A 20,739-nucleotide genomic window follows, 5' to 3' on the forward strand; every position below is an offset into this window, starting at 1 on the left:
CTTCAACTCTTCTGGAAAGGCTTTCCACAAGGTTTAAGAGCATGATTATGGGAATTTTTGACCTCTCTTCCAGAGAAATATTTGTGATATTGGACAAGAAGGCCTGTCTTGCAGTCTCCGCTCTAATTCGTCCCAAAAGTGTTCTTTTAGGTTGAGGTCAGGACTCAAGGCCAGTCAAGTTCTTCCACACTGGAGTCGCTCATCCATGTCTTTATGGACCTTGCTTTGTGGACTGGTCGTTGCACGAGGAAGCGGCCATTCCCAAACTTCTCCCACTAAGCCAGGAGCTTAAAATTGTCTAAAATATCTTCTTATCTAGAATTATCAAGAGTTCTTTTAATTTTAATTAAGGCAGAGGCCAACTTCTCAAAAAGCAACCGCACACCATAAGCGCCCCTTCCAGAAAACTTTAGACTTGGCACAATGCTTTGAGACAAGTACTGTTTGCCTGACAACAGCCAAACCCAGACTCATCCATCAGATTGCCAGATAGAGATGCATAGACAAGAACATCTCCACTTCTCTAGAGTCCAGTTTTGGTGTGCTTTACACTAGTGCTTTACATTGCACTTGGTGATGTAAGGCTTGGATGCAGCTCTCTACGTTGCTCTCACTGTTCTTATGCTAATCTGAAGGCCACGTGAGGTTTGGAAGTCTATAGCGACTGACCTCTGCAGAAGGTTGGCAACTACTCACTATGTTCCTCAGCATCCTCTGACCCTGCTGTGAGTTTATGTTGTTCCTAATCACTTGCTCTTTGTTACAATACCAATAACAGTTGACGGTGGAATATTCAATGGGCTGCAACACGTTCTTGCTCCCAAAGCGTAATATTTTACGGTAGGTGACAAATCGTCAACATATTACGCTTCCAGGCACCCAACACGTCCCTAAATGACGAGATCGGAAAAACGAGGAAACGTGAGAACCGTTTGGAATTAATCTACACATGTTCATTCATTTTACTTTAATCGCTTTGGAAAACACTATTTTACGTCGTTAAAGAGCTGGTTACGGTTAGGGATAGGGACAAGGTTAGGGTTAGTCCTGGAATACATGGCTGGAACTAGGGCTGGGCCATATTATACCGTTCACGGTAATACCGGTATAATGTTGGACAATGATAAGAAAATGAAATATGGCGATAGAATATGGGTAAAACGCGCATGCGCAGTGCTTTTGTTTTCATACGCACATGGCGGAAAAAGCACGGCAGCGACGGAGAATGAGGAGGGCGAAAGCGGATCGTTGAAGGAAACGGATGAACCAGAATTGGTTTGTAAAAATGCTGCAACTTCAGTGGTGTGGGACTGGTTTAGTGTTAGTCCGTCAGATACACAACAAAGCACTATTTTTTGTAGAGCATGCTAGCGGGCCGTCGTTATTACCGCGTTATATGGAAAATACGGCACACTTAAAATCAAACCTTTGATTTTTCTGAAAGTCGACAGTGCCCCTTATAATCCCGTGTGCCTTATGTATAAATTCTGGTTGTGTTTACTGACCTCGAAACAATTTTATGTGGTACACGGTGCTCGAAAATCTGTCAAATGTTTCAGTACGACGCCGCGCCGCTTGATGGATTGTCGGAGCATTACGGCTATCGTAGGCAGGAACCTCGCGGAGTGATACGTACTGTGCTTCAACATAATATTACCGTATTGTGTGTGTATAACCTCTTTTTAAGTTTTGTGGATATTATACATGGTTATGCTGAGGATATGTCAGCCAGTTTCCACTCGAAATGCCTTTTGGTTAAACTGTCAGCAAGGAATTTGCACTGTTACATTTTTATATAACTTTAATGCACATAAAAACTTGTTTAAGTGAAAATACATTTATGGGTTTTTTTTTGCACTAATAAAGTTGTAGAGTTGTAAAGTATTTTGTCTAGTGTCAATTATATCGTCAGTTATATATCGTTATCGCAAATTTTCAAATGCATATTGTGATAAATATTTTTGGTCATATCGCCCTGCTCTAGCTGGAACATGTATTACCGCGGGACCGTCATTCTACTAGATTTCACCCATAACCCGGCACGCAGCATAAAAACGTGGAAGATCACCTTTCGCGTTTCTCAGGAATGCCGTGGGACATGACAAATCGTTGGGATGTTACGCATTGGGAGTGAGAACAGGCTGGAATCTTTGGTAGCGAGGAAATTTCGTGACTTATTGCGCAGGTGGCTATCACTGTACCATGCTGGAATTCACAGAGCTCCTGAAAGCAACACATTCTTTCACAAATATTTGTAGATGGAGTCTACATGTGGCCATGGAAGTGATTGAAACACCTGAATTCAATGATTTGGATAGGTGAGTGAATATTTTTTGCAAAATAGTGTCCGAGTAGCAGAGAAAAAAAGACATTGTAACGGTTCTTACCCCTCTGAAGTTGCTGGTGGCCTGGAAGTAGATGAGGTAGTTCTTGGTTGGGTCCAAAGGACTGTTCCAGTAGCCATTGTAGGTGTGATTATCACCCACTGTGAAAGGCGTGGCCTCCGGCAGACTGCTGGGAGCCAGCTCAGCTGTGTAGTAATGTGGAGCCCCTTTGGCCTGAGCCTCGTTGTGGGAATTTGGAGTAGGGAAACAGTCCACGGTACCCAGCTCCCTCCTCTTCACATGACGGGACCCATCCTCTTCCACCACCACTACCTGGTAGGCACTGGGACAGGACAATGTGGACCTTAGTGCCTCAAAAACCTATCATTTAAATATCATTCTAATAGTATATAATATCGCTGTCAATAGTCATAATGCCAGGAACATACCATTCAGATCACACTGTGTTTGTTGCTCTTGTCCTTAAATTGTAGCATCATCATCATATATCCAGTCGGAAAAGTAATATTACTCCAGAGTTTTCGATACGTAAAATGGATTAACTTTGGAATGATCTGGCTGAGGAAATTCAGGCCCACAGAGCCAGTGACCTTTAAATTCCTTCTTAAAACAAGTTTTTATAGATTGACTTTTACCTGATATTACTTCATGTTATGTTTCCTTTTGAAATCCTGTAATGTGTGGCCATTGTTTTCAGTTGTCTTGTTTAATATTTCTGGTTTCTTTGTTAATTATTTCATTGGCATTGTTTACTTTTTGTAATTTACCTCCAATAAATTGTTGCTTTTAACTCATTAATGTTGAACTTTATATACACACAGATTTGAATATGCCATCTACAGTGTTCATGATTTATTTTTTTAAATTAAACAGTTTGTACTAGAGTGTTCCTTTGAAGATTTCACCCAACTGAAACCCAAATTCATAAATTATATCAAAATACAAGAAAAACTCTTTATTATCTTTATTGGATATGTATATTTATTGAATAACACCACTTTTAATTATGTGATGTTTTGTTTTAACAATTTTCATCAATGTTTTTTTTATGTTTTTCATCCGCGCTCTGCCAGTTAACTCTTTCCAAATCAGCCTACCAGGTGAAAGTAAAGAAAGTACAAGCAGTAATTATATGCAAAAGTAGCATGATTAGTCATCCAGAGAACTCATGCTAAACTTTAAAAAGACTGCATGGTAAGTAGGTATCATATGCAGGTCTGTAAGGCTCCAAACGCAAGATGTTATTCCCTGTGTATAGTGTTTATTTAGAGTAAAAGGATTACTTTAGTTGCTGTTGCTTTAGCTAACAGGTGCTAACTAGAGCTTTCGAGTAGCTCATGAGCTAGTGAAAGCGCATGAGCATGTGACTCCCCAACCCTGGTTCCAAAAAAGTCTGGCTACTGTGTAAAGTATGGCTGTAGCTCAGGCGGTAGAGCAGGTCATCTACTGATCGGAAGGTTGGTGGTTCGATTCCTGGCTTCCCCTAGTCTGCATGCTAAGGGCAAGGTATTAACCCCAAAATGAATGCAAAGTGAATGCTACTTAGAAAGCACTTAGAACAATGGGTGAATGCACAAGTTGTGTAAAGCGCTTTGAGTGCTCAGAAGAGTAGAAAAGCACTATATAAGAACCAGTCCATTTACTCCAGACAGGAAAATGAATGAATTTTGGCAGATAGCCGCCCCTCCCTGAGCCAGGTTCTGCTAGAGGTTTCTTCCTGTTAAAAGGGAGTTTTTCCTTCCCACTGTCACCAAAGTGCTTACTCATAGGGGGTCATATGATTGTTGGGGTTTTCTCTGTATGTATTATTGTAGGGTCTACCTTACAATATAAAGCACATTGAGGTGACTGTTGTTGTGATTTAGCGCTGTATAAATACAATTGAATTGAAAGATATGTCCCAAATTGTATATCAGCAGTCACCATTTACCAAACTGTGTTTGTTTGATTATTAATTTCAGTTATGAAAAAATGTTTTTACTACTCATGGCCACAATGAAGAAGCAATATTGTCACGACATTCTCTCGTTTGGCTTTAACAGAACCTCACCATGTGATGAATATTTTTCTATTGCACCGTTATATCTCTCCCAGAGAAATGCACTCCATGAAGGATTGGATGCTCTTTTCTAGTTGAAAGCCTGGTGCTTCAATTTTTTCTCAAAACCTGAGGTTTTACTGAAATTGGACCGGTGGCAGGGGCAAGGGCCCATTATAGTGACACAATGTCTAACAGTCAGCATACGATAGGTTGACATGGAGCGTCATTCTAAAGCTGTGTGAAATGGTGAATTAGGCTTCAGGACGGAATAACGAATAACAGCCCATTTTTTATTCCCTTTTTCCTGTTGCTATTGTGCCAACACATCATAACGTTCCGATGTCCTTGACCACTGGGCAAACATTAATGAGGAAACCTAATATTAATGGCTTACATTTAATTTTGAACGCTTTGTGAACTTTGCAAAATCATCATGTTTCTGTGAAGACCCACTTTCTGGGACTTCGTGCATTTTACTTGAAATGGTGTCTGCTATGCTTCAAGACTAAAGAACAATTTTCTAGTGCTTCACAGAGCTCGCTTTGACTGCAGCTATAAATATCAGAGCCTGGAAGAGCACCAAATGAATGTCGGTGTAGGAGTGAAGCATGCATTGTACCTGACAGGAGCCCCTCTCCCCAGGGCTGGGCGCAGCAGCACAGTGATGGTGCTCTCCGACTCACTCAGTGGAGAAGGGATGTCTTCATAGTCAAACACCGGAGCTGAGGGCAGAAAGAAAAGTGGGAAAAAATATGTGTCAAAAAAGGGCTAACATATGTAGAAAAAGAGCAGGATGATTTTCCCTACTCTTTTTGCAAAGATGAAATATACTTTGTTTAGATTTGGGAGCTTCAACAGACACGTGGCTCCACTGCTCGATATTTTAGTAATGTTTTCTCCCCTACATTAAAAGATAAGAGTGTACCATCTTTGTTCATTACCCGCACTTGTCCCCAGCGTACTAGTGTGTGCAGGCCTCCCACACAGTGCCATTGACTGATGATGACTAGTAACAGCAGCCAACTACAGAGAAAACAAGAGGCTCTTATAATATAATTAGGACAGATCTCAATGCTGCACAACCTCAGCAAAGCTCTGGGGACAAAGGGGTTGAATGTTCCCATCTCTGTTTACTACTAGGAGTGAATTAATTGGAGTACGTAGTGAAGCAAATGGTTATCCTGGTACAACAGATAAGCCAAAACAAAAAGGTTTCCGTAATGTAAGTGGAAAATGTTTCTGCTGAGGCAAGGCATTAATGCCCGTCGTAAAAACCTGCTTGTGTAACCTGTCATCCGAAAAAACACACACTCGTGCTTGCACACAAACATCTGAGGTCTGCATTATATGCAGTCGTGCTCAGGAGTGTTTGAGCCAGTGTGTGTTAGGTGGTTAAAGCCAATGAATAATGAAAAAACTAACGAGTACAGCATTACACTTGCATGTGTGGTACTAAACTGGAACAGGAGCTGGCTGCCCAGAGCTCCTGACAGCGCAGCCAGGTGGGAGCATGTGATACTATAGATTTAATTGTACACTCTGACATCTGCAAGCCCACATAAGCCACTTTCTAAACCGAATGGAACAGGTACAGATAATAGAGATGGATGCTGTATTACATACAGTGTGGGGGTCAAAGAATTCTCCTGGAATATAAAAAGCACCAAGATCCAGCAGAACCAAAAGGTATTTTTATTAAGACAATAATGTTTACAATCCACCAATCTCCCTGTTCGGCATCAGAAAACACCAGACTAAAATCAAAATGTTCAATATATTCTGCATGCCTAGGGATAAAGTTATGTCATTGTCTGCTTTAGGAGACAGTAATAATAAATAGACATGAAACAAGCACACTTGAATCAGAGGAGAAATGAAAAGGAAAAGAAGCAACAACTTTAAAAAGAGAAACTGCTGTAAACCGTTAAACTGCCATAAAAGAAACGAATTAATAAAACTTTAACAATGAGCATTTTTTGATATTTTACTTGAATGCACTGATTCTATTACTTTAATGTATAATATTTAATGTATTTAATATATGAATGTAAAGGAGTTACATTCAAAATTTGAAAGTGCACTGCAATAGCTCAAGGTTGGGTCTAGAGTGACTTTTTCACAAATACGGGACACCTATACCACACTACACAATCCAAAAGTCATTCAGTCTTCCTGAAAATGTGCACCTTTGACCCCAAAATTAAACAGTAATATATCCCCTCAAAAGCAGGTTTTTGACTCTGCATTAGGCTGTTCAGAACAACCATAAACATGTTTGACTTTCCCAAATTCTGAAGTTAACAAGAAGCAATCAGAGAGCGCAACCCTCCGCAAGGCAACTCGCTCTCTGGGCAGTAGTGACTTTAAAGGAATAGTGTTGTATTTTGTATAGTTTCATTTTATTTTCTTTGTTCTTTTTTAGAAAATACTTTAAGGAGTTTGTAGTGGAGTAAAAAGTACAAAAAGCAGGCTTTGTTATTTGCATTGCTGAAACCCATTTTAACTTAATTTTGAGTGTATATGGATTCATTCGCGTTCTCTTGACAGTACTGTTTTTTAAAGATATGACATATTTTGGGGTCAACTTGCAACAAAGTCATGTAAAAGTGAAATGTTACATTTATATTTGATATTTGGATGCAAACTAAGAGAGGTGCAGTAAATATAATGGCACGTCTCGCCATTATTTATAATTTCCTTGTGGTTTACTATTTATCAAGCAGGACACGTTTGGGTAGGATTTGGTAGGATTTAGAATGCACATAATGTAAGTGCAACAAACTGGAAAAGGACTGCAATGGACTATAGTATGCAGAAAAATTCAGTACAACAGCAAATGTCACAATTTCTACTTTTTGCAAAGACTCTTTCATAAAATTCGTTGCTATACTCCTTCGCTGAACAATCCAAACTCTTATGCTTTGCTCTGTTTTCAGTCAATGTTAAGACACAGTCAAGGAAATTAATCTTTTGTAACTTACATTTGTTTGTTTGAAATAAGTTATGAAACACAAATGTAATAAAAAGTGCAGAAACAAATTCAAGAAGAAACACTCAGAATGCAAACCTGTGCCAAGGCCGCTCGCTGTCTTTTACATACTGGGCAGCTAACGAGGCACATCGTTCTCTTTGTCTTGACAATACTTTCTTTTAGATACAACGTATTTTGGGGTCAACTTGAAGGATCTTGAAGGAGAGGTCAGAGGTAAATGAGACATATTTTAAATCTGTATGCAGTATTTTATTTTGACTATACACACCACACTTGTAAGAATCATAGTTAGTTAAGTTATGAGGTTTTTTGCCAGTTTTTGACCAATAAATCATTCAGTTGACCTTGAAGACCTCGGTGCATGCAAGCCAAATTTTAATGAATTGTTAACATGACCCCACTCTACACCCCTACAAAGTTTTAACAGAATTCTTTCAAAAACTTTGAATGACACACGTGTAAACACTGCCAAAAACATATTCTCCTTGGCAGAGGTGGAAAAATGTGGCAAAAATAAGGGTGACAAAAAAACAGAAGTTAAAGCACTTTCTAATAACCTAAACAATATGTCCAGTTCAGACTTTGTGTGCTGCCAGGACCTGCGGGGGTGCAGTGTTCCATCTCTGGACAAAGATCCTGCATAGATCAGTTTGTTCTGGAACATTTCTAACCATCCTGTTGTTGGACCATGATCTGTCGTGAGGTCCCATCGCTGACCGCTGCAGCCCTCAAGCTGTTTCAGAAATACTACCTAATTATCTGACTTGCTACCTAGACCTTGAAATACACTGCTGTCACACAAAAAGTCAACATCATTAGCTAAACAGTCTTGTTTAGTTCTAGATTTGGCACACAGTTAATTGTTTTTAGGAGCTCAATATGTAATTTGACAGAAGAAAATGTCTTTTTGTTTTGCTGTTCGGATTAACATAATCAGATCATTTTAACAAGAAGCCTGAAACATTATTAAAGCCTGCATCAGGAGATTTTATACAGATACATCTCCAGAAAGAAGGAAAAAGCAATAACTGCAGACCTTTTGAGGAAGATTTATTTTCTTTAACTGCTTTTGTGTGTGGATTCCTGAATGAATCCAAATCATCCACACACTCCATTTACCCCCCACGTGCTGTATGAGGGAGACACAACAATAGCAGGTGATGTTTCATCAGAGTAAACACCATTAGTGAAAATGACCTGCAGACACCAATCAGGGAGAGAGTGTTTCACAATCCCCACAGACAGAACAGAATCTTGAGACCCATAGCGGTAACCTCTTCCCTGACAAACACCGCTTCTCTAATTTCTGAACAGCTGCGTGTCCTTTGAATGGAAAACGCAGGCCGCGGTGATGTGAACAAAGCTGTTTTCACCCAAACCATTCAAGCTGAACATTTGTACTTGGCTATAATTTGCGCTGCTGTTATTCTATCAAACTAAGCCAGTGTGCATCTGAAAGGTGTACAGAATGAAAATAATTTGTACAGTTTAAAATTAAATGTGCAATTCAACCAAAGCTCTTCAAAGGGAGGGAATTACATATCATGAATAGTCTCCTATCATTAAAAAAAACATGTTTTTTTTTTCTTTAGACTTGTCCTGTCACAGCCACTGAAAATCTGAATTCATCATTAAATACCAGTCAAGAGAAAATCTCTTACGCACATGTAGACACACACACAGCAGTCAGTGCAAAGACTCACCAGAAATGTTGGTGGTGATCTCAGTGAGTGCAGTCTGGCCAAAGCCCTTGGCAGTTCTGGCCCGGACAGACACCAGGTAGGTGGTTCCAGGATGGAGGCCGGAGAACATGTGGTAGGTCTCATTTCTCAGCTTGGACACTGTACGGCGAGGACCTGGCACATTAATACCTGGATCTGATGACTCAATACTCTGGTAACTGATCTGAAAATAGAGAAAATGATGATACTGTATTAAAACGGTCCAAACCTTATCTAATCTAATCCAGACCTGTGCAAGTCTGTTCTTGCTTTTCTACCAGAAAGGTTCAGGCTCTTTTTGATCTTTTTAACAGGATATGATGTTCTTTTCATGCTTTAGCCCCATGTGACCCTGAACTGGATAAGCAATTAAGAGAAGGGATAATAATGTAAGCATATTAATATACCACTATGACAACTCATAGCAATTAAGAGGGAGCATGTAAGCCTGGGGGAAAATGGTGTGATCGATCCACTATCAAGTAATTTCACCTAAAAATAGAAGTGATGACAAATAAAGCTTAGTTGATCACAAAACCCACTAAGCTTGTCATTTTGTGGTTTCCATCAGTGAATCACAAACTATGAAACTTCTTAGATACACTAATATGCAAAAGTCTTGAGACACCCCTCATTTTGTTATATGAGACTTTTTCGTCTTGATGCATGCTCAATCATCCAGGTAAGAAAAGTTGATTCTGTTCATCTGGACGTAGTGTTTTCAGTGGGAGAAACGTTTTGTCACTCATCCAAGTGACTTCTTCAGCATCAGCTGACTGCAGGTTTCCCCAATCTTATAAACAGTACATTTGCATAATGACTGAAACCAGCCCACTGAAGGAACAATGGGCTGGGAGGTCAGTTCATTAATCTTAATTATGCAAATTCTCATGACCATTGATCAACAACCACTGATCAAAACCCACTGATCAATGGCCACGAGTACCATTCACAGAGAGTTGGGGAATGGCTGCAATCACAGCATTGTAAGATGGCGAAAGATGTACCCTTAGGCCCCCTCCTCGATTCAGAGATGGTCTTTCCCTTTTCACGTAAATGGCCTCCTTGACTCCGCGCTCAAACCAGCGTTCCTCCCTGTCCAGGATGGGTCCCAATCAGCCAGAGTTTCGGAATCACACCCGAAACTCTGGCTGATTGGGACCCACACCCAGTTTCACACCTTGGCTCAGGCGATTAGAGGATCATCAGGGGGTCCTTTTGTCCCTCTGTGGGGGGATACTCCCACTAGGTTTATATCTGGGACTCTCCACCATTTGACCTTAGAACTGAAGAAGCTTCTCGGATGAGAGGTGAAACGTCTTCAAGTAACTTAAAGAAGTCCAGACGCTTTTCTTTGCAAGCTCCTTTGACTACGATGACCTGGATGACTGAGAACCTTCACAGACATATTTATGTGAGATGAATTGCAGAATGGCAGATATTCAGATTAACAGTATTTTGTCTCTATCTTCAGGTTTTACACGCTTACATATACACACACAGTTACTGTCCCTCTATTTAGAAAGGCAGAGGCGTCACGGTGTAATTATTTTACGTGTTTTTTTTCCTGTGTAATAATATCGAGCATTGCTATCAATACATTTTTCAAAAAATGCCTCTCTGTGGAAATTGGGTTTAAAAACATAAACAGTTGTGGGATACTGTTTGTCCGGGATTTGAACCGGGGGAACAAATCGTGGCAGGATCAGCCTGACATTATTTGTATCCCGCTGTAACTTTACTGTATAAAGAACTAACATCTCCAAAATGTCAGGAGTAGTTAGTCATTACAAGAAGTGTTTGTGAACTAAAAAGAATGTGGGATACTGTTTGTCCGTGATTTGGGGAGCCCAGCGCTGCTCCCGACGCAGGGAAGACCAATTCTGTAGGGGAGACCTACCTCGGCACTTATGCAGGTGAAGCCAAAAGGAAGATATGCTTCACCATATTTTCTAGTCTTTGGCTTAGAATGAAGTTGGTTTGGAAACATATTCAGCAATGCTTCATCTCCTGCTTTGCGTTTGTGTGGGATCCCTGTAAAAAAAACCTGTCCATTATGCTGGCAGTGTCTAAGCTTGTGTTTTTTTCCCCCTTTTCATACCGCGCCCCCCTGCAATGCCTCTGTGCCCCCCCTAGGGGGCGGCCCCACACTCTGGGAAGGTCTGCATGTATGTTTGCAAATGTTTCAATAAACTGCTCTATTGCCCATTTTCCTAGAAACATGCAAAGAAATGTGGAGTGGCAGAAGAATTAACTACTAAGTACTGTAATTCCCATAATATTTGAAAACTCTGATGTGCCAGAGAAACACTCGAGAAATAAGAAGCATTATAAGTTACCTAGTTAAAGTTAGTTTTAAGCCTCTAGGGAGCATGAATATCTAATGTCTGGAACACAGGAAAGATTTCTAGACCCACATACTGTTGGATGCAAAATTAAAAATGAATGTGACACATAACAGCTTTGCAGTTATGACAATTACCTAACATTTTTACATAACAGTTGGGTTTTTAGCTGCTGTTAAGCACGTGTTCATATAAGGGAAAAGCGGTGTAGCAGTGATAACATTCCTAGGTCAGACCAAATCAGACTGTATAAGCTCATACAGCTTGTGTGATATGCTTTACAGAATCCTTAGCTTGTTACTCACACCGGGTAAAAGATTAAATTTAGATGGCATTTTATTTGAAATCCTTCTCACAGAAATGCCTCTCAATTAATCTTAAGGCTACTGCAAAAAGATGTCGACTCACGGTGCAGGTCTAATAAATCTTGTGCTACAGTTAGCCACAGATAATCAGGTGGCCTTAGTGTCATATCTACGTTCTATAGCACTCGCAGGCTGATTTTACACAGCATTCAGGATTAGGTGATAAAGTAAAAACCAGAGAAAAATAACACATACTAAAGATGACAAGTATGAATTAAAAGCAGTATGAGGTTGTTTCCTTGTTGCTGTTTGATGAATGTGTGCAAGTCTGTAAATCAAGAAACATAAAACTGAGGAACTCGGGTTGGCTGTAAAAGAGCCTCTTCCTTCTACCTGACAGTATCTTGACACTGAAATGTTAACACTTTACCTCGGGGCAGTTGGCAGTGCAACCCAAAGCTCTAGTGATGTGTCGGTCATGAACGAAATGGCTCTTAGAGCCAGATCTTTGACGTGAACGCAGTGTTGCCAACTCCTCAGTAAGGAAAATCGCTATTGGTTGTCCTAAAAGTCACTAGAAGTCGCTAAATGACGTCATTGCCTAATTTGCATAATTGGTCATGCTAATATAATTGTAACCTACGTTGTTGGAGAGGGAAACAACATCGTGGAAGAGACATAAAGTGAGTAAAAAACGTCCTAAATGCATTTAGAATTTATTTAGAACTACAAATTAAATTTATTTTAGCAGTTATTGTTTTTTTTAATGTCACAATTCCAACCCTGCTCCTTTATCCGGGCCTGGACCGGCAAAAGTGACCTGAAATAGGCACTCTGGTGGAGTTACTTTGTGTGTGTGTGTGTTTATAAGTAGTTTTAAACCTCGTGATCCACAAAACAGCATAACAGTAAAAGAAGAACTGACTGCGTTACAGTCAGTGCGGGAACAGCGGCTTTGCTCATGCGCGATTCATTTGCAGTTGTGACGCATAGGTGTGAACATCTTCTGCCCTGATAGCAGCTGGGGGAGGACTATCCGCTTCACTCCACATGCGAGCCTTGTGCAGAGGGGGGAGGGGCGGTAGTTACACTCGCAGTAGCACAGGAACAGAGTGGGAGGGAGAGAGAGAGAGAAAGAGAGCCAGGGACAACAACCTCACATTAGAAAGGTATAGTAATCATCCACAACTATTTTTAGTTGCGGATGATAAAGGATTCAGAAGGTTTATTCATGCAGGCCCATATGACAGAGAATGTGATCTTCTTTTTGTTTTCATATTTTAATTTATATTTAATTGTGTTGTGGTTTGCAGTGTTTTGTGTTGTTTCACTTTAAATTTGTTTAAAAGAAAAAAGCTGAAAATTTAAATAGTTAAAAGTTGAACTGTGACTAGTTGGTTTTTGTATTATATGATTTATTTATTACTTTTTATGTGGAGTGAATAAATAAAAGTATATTTACGGTGGCCCCTAGAGACAAAGCACGTACAAACTTCAAAACACATAAAAACTCCAAAACACGTACAAAAGACAACAGAAGTGCTCCAGGATGCTGGGGGCAGTGTTGAGCTTTTGTTACCTAGAGGCTACACAAGCCAGCAAGTACCAACGACCGGATTTGGTGTGTGGTGGTAACAGGTAAATTAACATTTTTTTTTTTTAATTATTTGAATATTTAAGAGTGCTTGTGTATAAATACACAAACAATACACATATGCTTTCAATTGTGTAATTTAAGTGATCTAGGTAGCTCTGTTTTGGAAGTTCAGTTAACGCTAGAAATGTGTTTTGGAGTTTGTACGTGTTTTGTCTCTAGGGGCCACTGTATATATTTATATATAAACATATATAAATAAAAGCACTTATTTTTTTTACATTAGTAATTCCTTTTGTGCATAATTTTATATTATTGTTAATAATAAATTAATTAAAGCAACAAAACAACCTGAAGAGCCGGTTCAGAGCCGAAAGAGCCGGTTCTCTAAAAAGAGACGGAAATCCCATCACTACAAAGCTCAGAGTTGGCTAGTTTGTCTCTCAGGCCTTATTGGTGTCCGAAGGAGTTCAGGTTATTTAACCATGTTTGTCTCCCGAGGTGTGTTTGTTGTTAAGCAGTTCATGCTGGGACCATTTTCTATCACCCACTCCATCCATTCATTTATGCATTTAACCAAATATGAGGTCTATTATTGTTATTATTATTATTTTTATTATAATTGCACCTAAATAATGTAATATTAGGGAACAATAGGACAGTTGAAGGTGAGAAAACACGCTATGTTTTATTTCAGTAACCTCACTCAGACTCTATTGGTTTCACCCTCTTCAACAGATTTTAGCTGATGAGCCCAGCTCTTCTATGTGATGCCTGTATTACATGAAACCTGTTTTACTAAATAAAAAGATTGCTCTAACAAATGGGTGGTTATTATCATAAATATAAAAAAAACTTCAATGAGTATTATAGTCTCTTTTCATGCTGTCTGCACGAACTGTATCTGTGGTTCTGAATTGCGGTTAAAATCAGAAAATTAGCAACAGTGCCCTCATAATAGGAAACATCTTATTGAACTAAATGTGTTTTTCTGAATTACCTGTTTTTGCTAAAGCCATGCTTACGTGTTTATAGGAATTTTAATGCAACCAAGACAAGTGGATATATAAGCAGTCGGAGCTAGATATATAATTTCTTTTGGGAGAAATAAATCAACTACTTTAGACCTCTCTGCATCGAATTATACTGGTTATTAATCGCTGGCTCTCTTCCACAGCATGCCTTTCATCCCGTCTTCCTTCTCTCTCCATAACCGGTCCCCTCCCTGAGCCTGGTTCTGCCGGAGGTTTCTTCCTGTTAAAAGGGAGTTTTCCCTTCCCACTGTTGCCAAAGTGCTTGCTCATAGGGCGTCATATGATTGTTGGGTGTTGTTGTAGGGTCTACCTTACAATATAAAGCGCCTTGAGGTGACTGTTGTTGTGATTTGGCGCTGTATAAATGAAACTGAATTGAACCAAATCCCCCTCCAGTTTTTAAAATTAAAAACAAAACAAAAAAATACTTTTATTGATGAAAGAAAAAAGAAGTCCAATTTCCATGGATGCAAAAAGCAAATTACAGGCTTGAGGCAGTTCCATACAAAGTCACTGAATATAACCGATGACTTTTACATCACCGGATGGTATAAATGGAAATTTCTGGAGGAATTTCTGCTTATTCTGTTGCTTTACGATAGTGCTTCAAAGATACAGAGATAAGAGAAATAATAAGAGTGACTGGGTGGAAATAACAGATGTGCTTCGTTTGAATGGCTAAAGTCTGCACAGATGGTGCACTGGCTGTTTGGGGAAAATTCACAGGGACTGAAAAACATTCCTGTGGTCAAATTTTCAGAAAAATTCATTTTACTGTTCTGGATAGTCAATGTTCCTTTGACAAAAAATACAAAAACAAATATTGCTAGCAGTTATTTCTGAGCAAACCGCAGAGGTTTTTATTGATTTTTAGAGGGCGAGACTTCTGTGGAATCACCGAATATGATGTGAAATTCAGAACGTTAAAGGCAGCAAGAAGCAACAGTAAAGGCAGGCATTTATTGTTCTCATTAGGAGCTTTCTTATCACAAAATAAGCAATTTCTAAGCAACTGTGTAACAGCAAACAAACATATTGTTTTCACATTTTGGTTTCAGCCTCATAAATCCAGAAGTGTAAATTCACTGCACTAGCAGTTTGGAGGTTTGGGGCGAAGGCGAATCATCTGTATGCACACCAAGGTTACCGCAGCACTCGATTCTCTGCCTGGCTCCTCACTTTTCAGGCCTCTGCTTGTGAAAAGAAACTCGTTTTCTCTCCCTGACCGGTGACCATGTGTTAAGCCACAGTGGGTCTTCACATGTACTTACACAAAAAAAGCTCCGAAGCCTGTGCTACAAAGGTCTGTAGTTGATATGGGGCCATCAATAATTAATTAGAAACATTTAAAGTTGCCCCCTTGTGGAGGCATCTCTTAGGCAAATAAGTAATTAGAATGGTTGTCCCCCATGTAATTACAGCCTGAAGTCTGGGCCGCAGCTTCATTACCATATGAACACGTACGGTAAATCCTATGAACTGTGAAAAGTGAGTCCTACCTACTCCAGAAACTCAACCTCGTGTGTGCTATCGGGGTTTAGGCAAGACACACAAAAACAGGCCTGGAGGAAATCAAAGAGGGGGAGCAGTGGAGTCTTTAAAGCCCACAGAAGAGACTTCGCATTGATCTGAGTCAGTTTGCTGAAGGAGGACGAATAAAACTAGATATATACAAGGCAAAAATAACATCCTACCCCCAGTGAGGATAAGTGTGTGTTATGTGAATTCAGTTGTTGTCATTGTTGTGGACTGTGGATTTTTTGCGTTAGTAATGAGGTTAGCTTACCTCATACTGTGTGATGAGACCGTTTGGCTCTACGGGTTCCTCCCACTTGAGGAATATCATGTCGTCGAGCGGGGTGAAGGTCAGGGACTCTGGAGCGATGCCGCCAGGAACTACGGCAGGAGAGAAAACAACCTTCTTTGAAACAAACAGTCCACTCGGGTCTCGAGTTAATAGACTCTTGGGCAGGCATGCCGGGGGCTAAAAACACCTTTGACAGAGTGAAAAGGCACAGGGCCAAGGAGGGATGGAGGAGGAGGACAGAGAAGGGAACACAGAGACAGAGCAGAAGGGGGTGATGAAAAGAAAACTCTGAAGCAGCTTGCTCCCAGCCCTCAGGATGAATTGAGATTCTGGCTAATACTGTCTGATAACAGAGCACCGTGTCTCAGAGGATGACAGCAGATTTTTCTTCTTTAGCACCGTACCGACAGAGAAACAGTAAAGTAATCCAACTGCCTGAGTACCCCTCTGCATGTTGTGGTTTAATGAGATGCATCTATATGTATCTTTTTTATTTATTTTTGTGCTATATAGATATTTTTTAGGCAGGTGTTGAGCTGGCCAGTTTAGGTTCTGAGAATAAATGAATGTCCAAAGAAACCCTTTGGCATTGACAGCCACTAAAAGGGTGCTGAAAGAGTAAAGTCACATCTAGAAGTGAAAAAAAATATTCAGCACTGTGCTTTCTGGTTCTGCAGTCAGTGATGTTGAAATAGGTGACGATAAAGCTTTAAAAAAATAACCTCTCTGCACCTACTTCCTCTGTGAGGTTAGCATTTGCTAAATGCTAAAGCTACAGTGGCAGATCTGAAAACTGCTGTTCACAAACGCTGTCCATCTAATCTGACTGAGCTGGAGCTGTTTTGCAAAGAAGAATGGGCAAAGATTTCAGTCTCTAGATGTGCAAAGCTGGTAGAGACATACCCTTAAAGACTGGCAGCTGTAATTGCAGCAAAAGGTGGTTCTACAAAGTATTGACTCAGGGGGCTGAATAATTACGCACACCCCACTTTTCAGTTATTTGTAAAAAATGTTTGGGATCATGTATGATTTTCGTTCCACTTCTCACGGGTACACCACTTTGTGTTGGTCTTTCACGTGGAATTCCAATAAAATTGATTCATGTTTGTGGCTGTAATGTGACAAAATGTGGGAAAGTTCAAGGGGGCCGAATACTTTTGCAAGCCACTGTATGCCCTTGTTTGTATTGGCAACATTTAGGAAATGATACTGTTATATGGGGATTGAAAAGGTCACATCATAGTTTGAATCCAAAGATCATGTCAGATTTGACCTCTGAGCTGACGTTTAAATTTCACATCTACGTTTCTTTCTAATTGACCCCAAAATGCTTTATTTTTACTGCACTAAAACTTTTTAAAGTACATTTAAAAAGGAAAAAAAAAACCCCAGAATGAATGTGCACAAAATGCTGTTCCCTTTAAAGTAAATGCTGCCCAGAGTGAGCTGTCTTGGCGGGGGTCTGCTTTCTCAGAGTGCTTCTTGTTTCTTTTTAAAGTTATTTGGTAGAATGACTTTTACGCTCAGGGTTATTTTCTTGGTGCATGCCTTATTTGCTCTTCAGATTCAGTCAGCTGTCAGAAGGCTTGATGATTTGCTCGTATAATTTTAAATTCATTGGTCCATCTATGGCAGCAGGCCATCGTATTTCAAATGCAGTAAAACTTGACCAAAGTATGAAACTATCACTGTCATGTTTCACAGATGGCATCAAGTTCTAATGCTTCATCCAAAAACGTGTGTTTGGTCTCATTAAAGAACAAAAAACAAAAACATTACTCCAACTGTTATCTGGATTCTCCATCAGAGGTTTAGTGAAGTGCAGATGGTCAGCAGTGTTCTCTGCAGAGAGAAGCGCTTTCCTCTCGTAAGGCTGCCATGAGTGCCATTGTTGTTACCCAGTGACTGAGCACAGTACTACACGCCTCACCCTGGAGTGATGTGATAGATTAACAGTAAAGAACCTATTAAGTCTTTTAATAAGTATAAATATAAGCTAAGTACATTTTTACTATTGTTTAAAAATCTTGTGTTTTTGGTAATGACATATGAAAGACCCACTTGACAACAACTTAAACACCACTACTATCATTTTACAGAACTCAAAACTCCAGTTATTTTTTTGTGAAAAATCTCACATTACTTTCAATAACAATAAAGTATAAGTCCTGTTTCTATCAGTTATGATGAAAATACATTTTCTCCTCCAAAAATGCACAAGCAAAGTCAGCAGAGGAAAATAAGCTATCACAAAATCAACAATTATCTAATCCATTTTATATTGAAGGCTCAAAATAGTCATTCATTGTTTAGACCTCTCAGTGTGTCCCTGAGAGACCAAAACAATTGCTCATTGTCCAAAGTTATGGCTAGTATCACAGCACAAGCACTCTACCAATTTAATTGTGTACTCCTGCAAAACTGTCAGAGTAATGACTGAGTTTATGTTAAAAATAATAATAACGTAGGCAGAGAGAGAAGCTGATTATGGTGCTAAGACAATCTGTTGTCTGGCCCCAGGTGACACCCACACCTTTATAAAGTAAAATCATTTTATTGTTGCTTTATGAGGTACGAGGTTTCTGTCCTATGCGTCCTATGCGCATTGTGGGGTGAAGTTGAGGGTGCTTCCACGCTTTAAGCCAAAAGACCCATTCTGGTTGACATCAGTGTGAATGTCTTGCTGAAAGAGACTCAAGTTCAGATGTTGAAATGTACTTTAAATGAGCTCTAGCAAAATCAGGAAGGTACAAGGGTGCATGGGGTTAGAGGTTAGCGTTGGGATCATCACCAGTGATGACTTAGACTTCACGGGTGTGGAACTTCTCAGGATTTGAACATGAACTACAGATTATTTTGTATTTAAAATGATGCAGCACTACTCCTAACTAGTACGAGAAAGAGAAAAATTGTTATACCTGTGCAAACTTCCCTGCAATGGCTTCCCGACACATACAGGATGGATTTGAATGTCTTTGTTATTTGTCTATAAAGCCATGCCTGGGTTGGCACCTGGGAACATATCAGAGCTTCTATGCTCCTACTGCACCACTGGGACTCTTAGATCCTCAGAATAACTGCTTTAACTGTTTCACGATTGAGGTTAGGGGGTAAGGAATACTGTGCTTTAGCAGCTGTGCCTCTAAAAGTCCTCTCACAATAACATGTTCAGCCTCTTCTGGCACTTCAGAGAAAAAAAGAGAGATGTACATTCTTTCATTGGCCTTTCTTTGCCCTTCATGGTCTTGACATTTGAGCATTAGGTAGTTATTTTATTTTATCATTTAATCTTAGGCCTTTTTATCCAGTTATCACTTGCTTATCTGTATTTGTGTTGATCCGAAAAAGTGCTACAGAGGTAAATGCGATTTAATGCAATTTGATAAAAGGTTCTCAGAAAAGGCTTCTTCCGTTTGTGCATCAGCTATGACTGAATTACCGAAAGCAATTCTGCAGCAATATCAAACTTCTTCGAGCTGTCTGTTTCCCTGAGAGAAAAAGCTGTAGCCGAGGAAGGCGAAGCACCACACATGAAATTCCTGCTGTATCTCTGACAGGAAAATCTCCTTCCTCCGAGCGGCAGAGACGCAGTGCGAGAAAAGCGCTACGCCAGCGTTTGATTGTCGAGCCCAACAGGAAACAGGCAGGAGGAACTGTCACCAGCTGTGGCTCAATTACTGTAGTTGTGGAGGGTGATGGCAGCTCGCCTTGTGACAGGGGGATTGGGGACTGTCACACTGTCAGTCTGCCATTCAGTGGCTCAAAAGCAAAACTTTCCATTGGTGCTGGCATTCAAAATATCAAGTAAAGTATGAAGAAAAAAAACCCCTCTAAAACAATCATAGCTTGTTTTTTCTGACACGCATGTTTTAACTTGTCACTTTGAAACCAGTCAAATCCCACAAACAAAATCACAACACCATGCTCCTGTCTGTACGTTTTTTCTTCATTTATGTAAATGCATTTCCTCCTGCCTTCGAGACAGCAACGTGTAGGAGTCGGTAATTAGGAGCGCTGTCTGTTTGCTTCATATCTCCTCAAACGCTTTGTGTTTTTAGGTGCTGATATAATAAAGTAATGCAAATCAATAGTACATTTTACAGGCTGCTTAAATGCATTTTTAAGATGCATTAAGAAAATCCTGCCAGTTGCTCATCATCCCCTCTTACTCTCTCCACTGGGTCAAAGCTATCCCTGAGTGGCTTTCTATTACACTGAAAATCTTGCTTTCACTCCATAACAATGCGCGTTTGACCTTCTGTACTTCTACCAGCAATTTGCATTAGAATATACTTAATCTGCTGATGTACACAGGAAAATATTAATACAAAGATAAGCAAAATCATTTTACCATTTTTTCTGCCGGCCATGGCTCAAGCTGATTAATGTTCCACTGGTCTCCATTTAAAAGGCTGATCCTCCATTTACTTATGCTGATCCAGCCTATTCTGTGAGTCAGTATGTGTGTGTGTGTGTGTTTCTGTAGTTTGTTGTTACTGAATGACTAAAGGCATACATTTGTGTAAGAAGTGCACAATAATTATCTCAGCATGAA

The 20,739-nt window shown here is 39.9% G+C and overlaps 1 protein-coding gene across 7 annotated transcripts in view; it reads right to left on the bottom strand.

Annotated features, from left to right (window-relative positions):
* LOC146362544 (receptor-type tyrosine-protein phosphatase U-like) overlaps positions 1-20,739 on the bottom strand; it is a 252,231-nt gene that overhangs the window by 60,865 nt on the left and 170,627 nt on the right. For all 7 annotated transcript variants that reach the window (XM_084919376.1, XM_084919377.1, XM_084919375.1 and 4 more), the window contains exons 9-12: positions 16,164-16,273; positions 9,082-9,283; positions 5,006-5,108; positions 2,388-2,667 (exon numbers count right to left, since the gene is read on the bottom strand). In XM_084919376.1, the coding sequence (XP_084775502.1) occupies positions 2,388-2,667; positions 5,006-5,108; positions 9,082-9,283; positions 16,164-16,273 (695 nt within the window). The remainder of the gene's footprint in view (positions 1-2,387; positions 2,668-5,005; positions 5,109-9,081; positions 9,284-16,163; positions 16,274-20,739) is intronic.

The sequence above is a fragment of the Perissodus microlepis genome, chromosome 22, assembly GCF_051167445.1.
Source record: "Perissodus microlepis isolate ML-2025 ecotype Zambia chromosome 22, ASM5116744v1, whole genome shotgun sequence".
In the NCBI taxonomy this organism is placed as follows: Eukaryota; Metazoa; Chordata; class Actinopteri; order Cichliformes; family Cichlidae; genus Perissodus; species Perissodus microlepis.